Here is a 12918-nt window from a genome sequence, read left to right on the forward strand (position 1 = left end):
CCAACTTATTCTCTCTCTCCATTACGCACACAGATACACTCAATACTTTCCCTATATATATACTTGGATCCCCTTCACTTCCCACAAACCTAAATTCAACTCACCAATTCTACTAAGCAACTACTCACAAGAAAAACCCTATCAACTTCTTCTTCTTCTTCTTGAAGCCATGAGCTACGAGCCAAACACGGCCTTAAACCTAAGCTTATCAAAAAATGAATTTTTACTCGATCAATCGTCATCTTCATCGTCGTCAACCCCTTTAAGCCCCACAGAGCCACGTGTTTTCTCGTGCAACTATTGTAGAAGAAAGTTTTATAGTTCACAAGCACTTGGAGGGCACCAAAATGCCCATAAACTTGAAAGAACCCTAGCCAAGAAGAGTAGGGAGCTAACCTCATCCCTCCGACCTCATTCCGATTGGTCGAATAATAATAATCGGACCGGGGGCTCGTTGAGTCCTAGTGGTCCGAGCCATGGTGGTCATGGTTATGCTGCTAGGTTTGTGACTAATGATACCTATGGAAAAAGAGAGATGATGATGAGTTATGGTTCTATGAAAAATGGTGAGAGTGTTCAAGAGGATTTTGGACACCTTGATTTGTCCTTAAGGCTTTGATCATCATCACTTTTTTTTTTTTTTTTTTTTGGTTATTTAATTTTACTTCAAGAAATTGTTGTAATTTCAACCACATTTGACCCTACTTCAGGTGGTTTATTAATTCTACTCAAGGGTGGTTCTTATTAACGAAATGATGACAAATCTATTAGTATATATAAGTAAATAAAAAGATGCTAAAATGGTCTCTCTTTAATATGTTTATCGTTTTTGTTTTTTAATTACCGTGAAGGAGGAGGGGGTTATTAATTTGTCTTAGTTTTCAATCTCATTAGTTTCAGCTTTTGAGCTAGTTTGTAATATTTTGGGGTCTTAAATTTGGTGGCTTTTTTTGAAAAGTTTATTTAAAGTCCTATAAATATAAGGCTTCATTGGAGTAGCGTAAGAAAAATCTGGGAATTTAAATATAAGCTTTATTCTGAAGAGAATACGCTTCTATTTTCTTCAAATCTGTATGTATATACTGGGGCGGAAGTCGATTTTACGCCTCAAAGCCCTTCTTGATTTCGTTCTTCTTTTTATTGTTTTACTAACATCATCTTATTTGATAGTATTATAATTTAATCGTTGCATGATATTCGCTGGTGTCAGCAAAGTTATTAAAATAAATTAGAATTTGTTGTTGTGCATTAATTGAGCTCAGGTTAAAACGATAAAAAAAGATTTGATTCATTGATGAATGCAGTCAAAGAGGAGCAGAAGATAATGGCTTTTAATGACCTCCCCCTCTCTTTTTCTTCTCACATATCTTCTGTTGCTAATTGACATAGCACTTACCTGACCTTTTAGATTCAATTCTTATATTTTTTTCTGCTCATGTAGTGATCCTCCTATCTTTATATTATTTTCAATGTTTTAAAATTATCTGGTCTTTTGTATTTGAAATGTGCGTGTGACCTATAGGTCACAAATTCGAATTATGGAATTAGTTGTCAGGTATGTTACCTGCATTACACGTCTTGAGTTGTGGCTTCCTTTCCCCAAACATAACATGAACGTGAAATACTTCATGCACCAAATTTTCCTCTAAGATGAAAATCGGTAGCAGACCACGAAACAAGCAAATTACATGTTTGATATTTTAGTTTTCTCACTTTATGTCATTTTCCTTCTTTGTGGACCAGTATAGTTAATATGAATTTTGTCACTTACGTTGTCTCGAATATAAGTTCAAGCTTTTTAGTTTAAAATATTTAGTTCAAGAAGGGTTGCTATCTACATTTCTAGCAATTCAATGAAATGCATTTCATTTTTGTGGAAAACAAGAATGATCAGATGAATTGAAGTTCTATCGAGAGGCGTAAGTTCGTGAGATGATCCACAGGTTCAAGTATCATCCCTAAATTAAAAGAAATTACAAAGTGAATTGTGATGAGCTTAACCTTAAGTAGTCCCTTAATCATCCAACCAATAGTAAAATAATGTAATCTAGCTATAGGTAAAGCCAATAAAAGAGTCCATATAATAGAACAAAAACATCCCAAAAACTGTCAAACAAAAGAGTGTTTCATGCAAAAAATATCTCTAAGTATGTATCAATTCAACCCTGGACCACGCATCTAAAACACATGTCCCTAAGATGTACACCAAGAGAAATTCCATGAATACTTTTAGCCACTTATTTATCTTTTCTTTTACATTTCCATTACATGGGGTAAAGGGGAAGCGGGACAAAGAGATTCTTTTAAAAAAATAGTAGTAACAATTTTGCTAGTAAGATAATACACAGATTCCTGCACATACATCTTATAGACAGGTATTTTCTATACCAAGAAGAAAAAGAAACAACTAAACATGATATAAGCAATGGTAAGTTTTATATAGATAGGCAATAACAAACAAAAACGATGTATTATTGTGTAGAAGATTCTCATCGATGTCACTGAACTATAAGTCTTGCCCCGCATCTTTGTACCATTTATGCGTCCATGGTTTATCTATGACTAGTTGATTGAGGTCTTTGACAGTTTAGTTCAAAGATCATTAACGGGATATCAAGATTTTTAGTCTAGTAATATTTCTGAAAGTCTTCCACTCAATAGTACTGGGAATCATATATATATATATATATAAAAGCAGGCAAAGGGCCCGCTGACGTGACACTCTCTATAGCCAGGAAACGTATTTATTTATTTTCTCCTTTTTTTGGGGATTTTTTGCCATATTTTGTTGGTTTAACTTATTACATAAACACAAATAAAAGTCTTTTACGGAAAGCACATTAAACCCACCGTTTCGGACAACAACGGAAACACACCGTTTCGGGAGAAAAGAATAAGGCACCGTTTACTTTCTTGCAGAGACCTTAATCATTTTAACTGAACCTTCTAAGTATTACCTTAACATTCAAAACCTCTCTGTAACTATGTTCTTCTTCTTCGGCCATATTGCTAAAAAAATGGCTACTCTTCTGCTTCGTTGACCATATTGCTAAAAGAATATGTTCTTCTTCGTCGATCATATTGCTGCAAATTTGAAGAGACAATTGCTTTATGTCTGTCACGACCCAACCCCGTAGGCCGTGACTAGTGCCCTAACTGGGCACCCGTACACACCCATTAACTAGAAGTAGCATATGAATAACTTATTCAGTAACCAAATAACATATACGTACAGAAAGGTGAAACGTCGCCCCAAAGCTATCACAAATATACATATACATATCGCTGTCATAACTTCCAGCAGAAAAATATCACATATGAGCCCGTAAGGCTATCATAATATAGGGGACGTCCAGATCGCAAATCCTACAAACACAACTGAACAGAGATTTCACACAACCCACACACACATGTCTACAGACCTCTAAGAATAATGACAAAATCATATGACGGGACAGGACCCCGCCGTACCCATGAATAAACATATACATATATGCAATAACAGAATCTAGACCAAAACATAGGCTCCCGAACAAGAGAGCGCTCCAAAACAGTCGAACAGAATCCTAAGTCGGTGGATTATCCAAGTAAGTACTGTACCGCGCGGCATGAAACGCACCCCCGAAGAAAAGGGGTCGCACGAATATGTACTGAGTATGCAAAGCATGAAATACAGTAAACAGGATCAAAGTCAAAACCAGAAATACAGAAAATAAATGCAATATCCAGAATATCGAAATGCTTACTCATAAAAACACAAATCATGCATGGGGCTCTTAGAACTATGGTCGCCCGCCCGTCGTTGGCGCCATAACACAGCATCACACCAGAAGGTTTCATATCTCCGTATCCCCGTCACACATCATAACACATCATAACGCCAAATATACTTGCACCGTACCCTCTAGCGAGGCTCGGCGAACCGGACACATCATACTCCGAATATAGCATAGTGCGCACGATACATAACCGGCCCGGACTCGGTGAAGGATGTAATAACATAATGCACGAGCGTAGTCGTGAGCAACTATATGCGCTTTAAAACATTTTCAAAGACTCGATAGAATAGTCAAAATGAACCATTATTTTAAAAAAAACAAGGCGATAGTCAAATCAAGTTTCTTCCGAATGTCGTTCGGGAACATATCAAATAGAACTTTAGGACTCGTAGATACGTATCAAACCATAGGAAATAGCTTATGGAAATTATGGGCATAATCGTCATTACAACCCGATAGAGAAGTAAGTAACCAACGCTCGAGGGTTAAGACGATAGTCACACCAAATTCTTCTAAAAGTCGTTAGTACTACACAAGGTAAAGTCTCGGGCCCACGGACGAGTATCAAACCAATCCGAGTCCAGTTATAAAAGTTGGAGACCTTATTCATTATAGAATCTCCTACGAACGTTTCGAGACGATCCGAGCTCGTCTATGAAAGTCACGGTTGTTCGTAGTTATAGAATCCTTTAAAAACAACATTCTTTATGCAAAATTTGAAATCCAATTGTACCAAAGACTTAAGAACCATAAGTTGACCATATTAAGGACGCTAACATTAAGAAGTAAATAAGAATCGTATACGTGCTCGGATCTTAAGAATGAAGTTCCCCCGAGACTCGTACTTACACTAGGACATGCCAAAAGAAAGAAAAGTTAGGCTTTACATACCTCGTCCGCTTCCTAGATTAATCCAAACTTACGTCTTGGCTTCTCCAAAATCTACAATAACATCATTAGACGCCCAACATTAGTCGTAAGCTCTTAGAAATCCAATTCTAAACTAGCACTCCATTTACAGAAATTTGGGCAGCATTTCCCCTGTAAAGTCAACATCCCCGAGATTTCAACTCGGCTAAATCTTCAACAACAATACCAACAACCATTCTAGCATCATCAACAATTAATTCAAAAGGCATTCTACCATCAATAACTCTTTTCTACATATTTCGACAACATTCCATTTACGTTCAGATTAACCACATATGATCAAGCCAACATCAATGCTTACATACATTCAAGTGCTAATCCGAAACCATTCAAACAAGATTCAAGAACATTTCAAACAATCCACAAAATATTCAAACGGCCCAACCAATGGGCAACATCACCCGAACCTCTCAAATTCCATTAGAACAACGACAACACATTTCTTTCTTCCAAATTTATATACTACACCAACAATCTACACGTTAACAACTTCATTTCCATAAATACAAGAAACCATATGGAAATCACATTTTCTTCTCTAACAACCTACAAACGACTCCAACTTCCATTTAAACCATTAAAACTTCATTTTCATCATAGAATCCATACAACAACAACCAAACATGCTAAATAAAATTAATTCTCACTCCTATACAACACCATATATATACGGCCACCACACCACACACACGGCCACACACTAACATCCATATTTTCATGAATTTCACCCATTTCCACTTACTACAACATGCACAAACCATTCATAACATATAAAAAGAGGATTAAAACTTACCTTTTTCCACTTTGTTCTTCAACTTAGCTAGTGTTGAGAATTGCATGAACAAGGGATTTGTTTGCTCCAACAACCACTTCATGTTGTTTAGGACCTTCCAATTAGTTGAAAACCTAGAAGAAATAATTTTTTGAGATCAATTTCCATGGGCATAAATTCAGCCACTATGGCCGAATATAGTGCCCTTTTTTTCTCTTCATGTTTCTCCAACTTTCTTGAAGTGAAAAAGATGACTAATATGTGTGCTAGTCATCCACCCTCTATATATATAAAAGCCCCAACAAATATAAAGTGTACACATGTGCCACTTATAAATTTAACTAATCAAATTTGGCCAAATTTTGTGGGAGGGGCCCACCATATGCACGGCCACAAGGCTTATATGGCCACTTTATGAAATATTTTTTCCAACTCTTGGCCCCTAGTTTTCCTTATCCCAAATTTACCCTTAATGCTCCATACAAATAAAAAGATGAATTAATCTTGCTTTGTCATCTATTGCATACATATGTAATTCATCCAATTGTCCCATGGCCAACTTGACATTATTTCATGAAATAAATACTTTTCATAATTCACTCTTAACCCCAAATTTTCCTTGATATTCCATACCAATAAAATCATAAACGACTTATGCCTTAACACAAAATCGGACGTCAAAAGAAAAATCTTAACTTCGTATCCCAAAATAGTCTCGCCCCTAACTTATCATAGTTAACCCGGATTGTCCCAATGTACAAAATACGGGATATAACAATGTCTGGGAACATCTTTCTACACAAAACCATATTCGGTTGAAACAACATTGTAAAACTACGTTACTGTTATCGGTCATGTTTGATTTTTAGATATATTTTTAACGTAACTTTTATTTCGCACCAATATAATTGTTTTGAAGTTACAAGATGTGAGAGACAAGCGTACGTAAGGCCTTCAGCACTGTCTCTGTTATTCCAGGTATTGAAACAACTAGAATTTCGTTTAGTTTTTCACTAAGAAATACTCCCTCCGTTTCAATTTATATGAACCCATTTGACTGGGCACGACATTTAAGAAAGAGGGAAGACGTTTGAAACTTGTGGTTCAAAATAAGCCTTGAAAATTTGTGTGGCTGTAAATCATTCATAAAATGAATTTGTTTCCAAATTAGGAAAGAGGTCATTCATTTTGGCACGGACTAAAAAGGAAATAGGTTCAAACAAATTGAAACAGAGGGAGTATTACTTTTTTTTTTATTTTTGAGTTTTTTTAGTAGGTTATTACTATGAAAGTACTAATCTAATACTCCCTCCGGATAAAAAAGAGTGTCCACTTAGTCATTTGCACACCCCTTAACAAAATACTAACTCTTACAAAAAAAAGAAGAAGTTAATTTGACTAAACTACCCCTAATTAAATAGGCATTGAAATTTGATCACATAGCACTTAATATGGGCAAATCTAGAAAAATAAGGTTAATCTTTCTCGATTTGATAAGTGAACACTCTTTTTGACTCAAGAAAAAAAGGCTAAGTGGACACTCTTTTTTATCCGGAGGGAGTATTGTCGTAAGAAATTTTGCCTCAAGTAGTTGTTCTATCAACTTGAGCTGCTCCATTGTTTTCATTAAAACCTTGAACTGAGAATCCCAAGAATCGTGTCTTTGATTTCAGTATGTCGGAAAGGCCTTTGTGAAGTGGTTGGTCAGTTTCTATCATCTTAGATTTCACATTTTGTTATGTTTGGTGTAACTATGACGAAAATAAATGTTGATTGAAAGATATGGGTATTTTCCTTTAGAGAATATAAAGTTTAAGATAAAGATTGCAAAGTTTGGTGGATATACGCACTCGATATTACATGCAAGGGTTAGTACAGTACTTTACAAATTGTTGCTACAGTATGACACTTGTAGGCTTGACCATAGAACAAATGAATTTTAGCAGCTTCATTTTTCATCATTTTCCTATGCAGCGGAGTATCTTTTGACAAAATAATTTTAGCGATTAGTTTTCTTCAAATTTGGATTTATTAATTAGCTCTTCATCTTCTTGCTTGATCTTTTTCTCTCCCCCTATAATTGCTTAACATCTATTATCTTTATACTGAAAATATTATTAGGTGTAATTAGTTTATTATATTCTCTGGTTCTACTCATATACATTAAGTTTTTATTATGTAACTAAATCGAATAATTAGTGCGTGTCAAGGTCAAGGCCTATGTTTCTTCATTTTCTTTAAATATGTTTTTATGCATATTATATGGTTTGAAGTATATATTGAGCCTCCTTTACCTTGCTTGCAACTGAATTTAAGGAATTTAATAGGAGGTTGGAGTTTGAAAGTCTAAAAAATCAGAACGGCACTTGTGATTTCACTGCTAAATAGTGAATTAAAGTGCAATTTGAAAGAGGTTATTGGTGGGTCGAATATATTATATGCATCAGGTTAACTTCCTTAGGTTAACATCATATTAAATATTTCAACATTATTTCATTGTGGAATTGTTTTGTCCAACGAGTCTATGACTCGCTATTGATTCGTTTAACTTTCTTACTGTCTATATGTATATATATATATATATACACATGCACTACTTTTAGATATATAAGTTCTTAACTCTTTATATTAATTAAATTAATAAAACGATTTGTCTGACCGCGCAAAGCGCGGGCAAATTAACTAGTTTTTTTTTTTTAAAAAAAAAAAAATCAATGGGCCGCCCCTTTTTAGAGGTCTTCTCTCATAAGTATTTAGCACAGCATGTAACAATTGATGGGCTATATTTTATTGAAGGATGAGTTGTGGGTATAAGTGGGCCTTGTTCACTAGAAACAAGCCCATTTGGAGAGTGAGTTAGCATCAAATATTGTTTTGTGGCGTAGCTCATGTGTCGTTCCACCAGGCACAATAATTAAAGGAAATAACAGACCAAAAATAGAGGCTTCCAAGCCCGTTTGAACAATATTTGGGCCCTGAAGTTGGAAATATTGCTTTTTTTTGCGCGGAGTGCCCTTCTTTTGGGCTGGTCTTTATATTTTGCCCCTCATTTATGTCTTCTTTAAATTTTGCCCTTGCCTCCTGTTTAATGAAAGTTTTTGACGAAATTATCCTTACCCCATTAAAATCCTTTTTATTTCGTCATTTGCCCCCTTTTTTTTTTTGCTTCTTTCCTCCTCCTCGTTTTGTGTTTGTCTCATATGTTCTAAAACGTAGGTACGAATTTGGATCTTTTGCTCGTTTCAATATTTGTTTTTATGTTAAATTGTTATTTGTTGAATTAATATCTTTGTCTTCATCGTTTTTTATATTTAATTGATCCTTTTTTATTTAAAATGATAATGTCTTGTTATAGTGTCGTATGATTTTTTGAACTTTAGTTTCATTCCCCATGTATATATTTTAGTTTTTTGAATGTCGTATTATGAATGTCGTAATATGTTTTAGTTGATTTTGATATGCGTTTTGATTTTCTCTTTGTTGAATCATTGAAGTTTTACTGAACTCGCCGTTTTATGTTGTTCTTCTTTTTATTTAATAATTTGGTTTTTGTGAAGAATGTGTTTGTTTGAGGCAACATATGCAATTCCCAAGAGTTATTGATTTTTGAAACTGAAGTTATGCCGGTTCCGGCATAAAGTTATGCTTGTTCCGGCATAACTTCATGAATTAAGTTAATTTATGTGTGCTTGGTTTTATGGTGTTTTCTTGTTAATAATTTTGATTTTTATGCAATCTTATGTGTTTTTGGTGTTGTTTTGTTAATAATGTTTTGTTTTGGTTATGAAAAATGAAAGTTTGCCTCTCACGATACTTTGTAATTTTTTAAAGTGAACTTCGCCTCTCGTACTTGTCTAATTCTTAACACTTGTGTATTTTTTTGTTTTGGTTATGAAAAATGAAAGTTTGCCTCTCACGGCATACTTTGTAATTTTTAAAGTGAACTTCGCTCTCTCACCAGACTTGTCTAATTCTTAACACTTGTGTATTTTTTTGTTTTGGTTATGAAAAATGAAAGTTTGCCTCTCACGGCATACTTTGTAATTTTTTAAAGTGAACACTTTCTGCCCTACATCACTTGTCTAATTCTTAACACTTGTGTATTTTTTTATTTTGCTTATGAAAATGAAAGTTTGCCGCTAACAAAGATACTTTGTTCTTTTGTAAAGAGAACTTACGCTCCTCCGACTTGTCTAAATCTTAACACTTGTGTACTTTTTTATTTTGCTTATGAAAATGAAAGTTGCCTCTAAAAGATACTTTGTTCTTTTGTAAAGTGAGCTTACTCCTCGGGCATACTTTTCTAGTTCTTAACACTTGCGTAAATTTTTGTTTTGCTCATGAAAATGAAAGTTTGCCTCTAACAAAGATACTTGCCTCTAACAGCATACTTTGTTCTTTTGTAAAGTGAAATTTTGCCTCCTCCGGCATACTTGTCTAATTCTTAACACTTGTATAATTTTTTATTTTGCTTATGAAAATGAAAGTTGCCTATAACAGCATACTTTGTTCTTTTGTAAAGTGAACTTCTGCCTCCTCCGACATACTTTTCTAGTTCTTAACACTTGCGTAAATTTTTGTTTTGCTCATAAAAATGAAAGTTTGCCGCTAACGACATACTTTGTTCTTTTCTAATGTAAACTTCGCCTCCTCCCAAGCATACTTGTCTAATTCTTAATACTTGTGTATTTTTTTTATTTTGCTTATGAAAATGAAATTTGCCTCTAACAAGATACTTTGTTCTTTTGTAAAGTAAACTTCTCCTCCTCGACATACTTGTTGAACTTTGCACGATTATTTTTTGTCAACGAAGTTACTATAATTTCAAGTCTAAGTCATTGAGCATTGTATACTAATCAAATGGAACGTATAAACTAATAAAAATCGAACAAAGCAATAAATTTGATCAATTCTATGTTGTTGAGTAAAATTATGATTCGCAATGTTGAATCTCAACCGCATATCGATTGTTTAGTTCATAGAAGATGATTTGTTGTTATTTTCAAATATTAACAAATCTAAACTTAATAAAGCATGAAATTGAGTTGAATTACATTCAATTGAAACGCTATATATTATATATTTTATCTTTTTCGATGTTGTAGACAGAAATCAATGGAGATTTCTCCGGTGAAATGTTGGAACGATGGAACGATTGAAAGGTTTGTTGTTGAAATGATGGATAGGTTTAATTGGATGTTTGGGGTTCATTACAGACTTTTAGATTTTTATATGTTATGGGTAGGGATAGTAAAGTCTTTTTCTTATTATCTTTTAGCTTAAAAGGGCAAATATTAAAGACCACGCATTACGGGGGCAAAAATTAAAGACCAGCGCATTTGAAGGGCATTCGCGCCAATTAGTATTTCAAGTTGGAGTTTATTTACATAAGGTTAAAAGGTTTATATACAGTGCTTTGGCCCCCAATGTGGGATTACCTGGCATGAATCCGGATTTAGTCGGGCCCCAATGCAGATACCGGATGGGAACCACAAAAAAAAAAAAAAAAAAAGTTTATATACCAAAGGTTAGCAGCTTGGTGCATGGATGCCTTTTTTGCGTGGATTGCCCTTCATTTGGGATGGTCTTTAAATTTTGCCCTTCAAATTGGTGGTCTTTAAGGTTTGCCCTTCGTCGCTAGGGACCCCTTGGTCACGGGTTCGAACTCCTGCTCAGTGAAAATTTAATTTTTTTTCCGCAAGGTAGAAATTGTAAAAAAAAAGGCAGAATTTCTGCCTTAACGCAAAACTTGTAAAATTTGCCCATTTCTGCAAATTCTGCCTTAAGGCAGAAATGGACAGAATTTACAAATTCTACCCCCCGCAAATTCTGCCTAAGGCAGAGTTATAACTCTGTTTTTTTTTTTTTCTGAACTTATGTCTTGCGATTTTTTTAAAAATTTTCGCATGAGTGGGAGTTTGAACCCGTGACCAAGCGGTCCCTAGCAAAAGGAAAACTTTAAAGACCACCATTTTGAAGGGCAAAGCTTAAAGACCACCCCGTAATAAGGGCATTCCTGCTAATTGCCCGCATGGATGCATGAGGCTAATCTGGACGGACTTTGATGCATTAAATGTGGCCTAGCCCAAGTTCCATTTTGGCCACCACAATTGTGAATTTTAAATCTAACTAATTTCCAAATATTGAAAAATGATAAAAAAAAAAATTATGACAAGGAACCCCCAGCCGCTACCCTTTGGGTGTGTACGGGATAAACGCCGCTCCTGAAAAACGATAATCTTTTTAATTCTTTTTACTTCTTATTAGAATTAAACTTAAGTATGGTTTCCCTCCGAGACATTTATTTTAATTTTTTTGTTTATTATAAGAAATCTATTGAATATTTAGAAATTATTAATTTAGAACGAAAGAACATAAGAAAACTAGAATTCCAAATTCATAGAATTCTAATCGTGACTCAAGCCTTTAATTTTTCCATCAAGCTTTTCGACAAAGACATAACAATATTGCTGTAACTGCCAATTTCATGGATGACACCTTTTCTAGGCTTCCTCGTACGAACTCCATTCCAAAGATTTGGAAAATTGAGAATATATCTTTTGGGACGACCTTCGTTGATATATGGACTTTTATGGACTATCTAGACGCTTAGCTGGCTAAAAATATGAAGTAATTGGTGACGTTAGTTTGTTCTTTGAATTATTGAAGAAGATAACTTTGACTTTTGAAAGAATTGTAGGGATCTTAGTGGGAACATAAATAGACCATTGGTCGGGTCCAGACGTTGGAAACTTCCATTATATTGTGACCCCATGCAACTCAACCGTATTAAGAAAAAGATCATAACAGTAATTATAGTCGTGAACCTTTTCCCCAGCTGCTTGGTCAACAAGGCCCATACTTGGTGGTGTGAACAAAATTTAGAAAATGATGGAAATAATTACTAAAAACCGACCAGCTAGTCAATTGAGGGTTTGAATTTTCTGAATTCGAGTTCCGGATTTTATCACGGTTCATTTGATTTAATAATCTATTTTACATAGTAGGTTAGTGAATTTTTTATTAATATTGAAAAGTTAAAAATACAATTCCAACGAATCAATAAATGGCTAATGCAATAGGTTGCCCCCGTAATTAGTTTGGATTTCGGTTAGGAAAAAACATGAAATTTTGGATGAAAAGAAAAGAAGAACATAATACCATAGTGAGTGAATTTGGATTGACAGCACGTAGTCGATAAAATGACTTCTTAAACAATTAAGAACAGAAAGTGTATGTTTAAGTGTTTGTTGGTGAATAACACGTGTTTTGTTGGAAAGTAAATTCGCTATTCTCCATTTAAATTATATTAATAATGTATATTATTTGGCTAAGTACCATTTGTACAAGTAAAGTCTGAATTCTTAATGGGTCAGAGGAAAATTACTTCTTGGCGTCTTAGCGAACGTCATAATTTTTGGACATATCTAATAAGTA

The 12918-nt window shown here is 34.4% G+C and overlaps 1 protein-coding gene across 1 annotated transcript; it reads left to right on the forward strand.

Moving 5' to 3' along the window:
- The first annotated feature begins 6 nt into the window (after positions 1-6).
- LOC132039820 (zinc finger protein 2) lies at positions 7-915 on the forward strand. Its single transcript, XM_059430343.1, has one exon. It carries the CDS (start codon positions 170-172, stop codon positions 617-619), a length of 450 nt encoding a protein of 149 aa, XP_059286326.1. The 5' UTR covers positions 7-169; the 3' UTR covers positions 620-915.
- Positions 916-12918: the final 12003 nt, after the last annotated feature.

The sequence above is a fragment of the Lycium ferocissimum genome, chromosome 12 (assembly GCF_029784015.1).
Source record: "Lycium ferocissimum isolate CSIRO_LF1 chromosome 12, AGI_CSIRO_Lferr_CH_V1, whole genome shotgun sequence".
NCBI lineage: Eukaryota > Viridiplantae > Streptophyta > Magnoliopsida > Solanales > Solanaceae > Lycium > Lycium ferocissimum.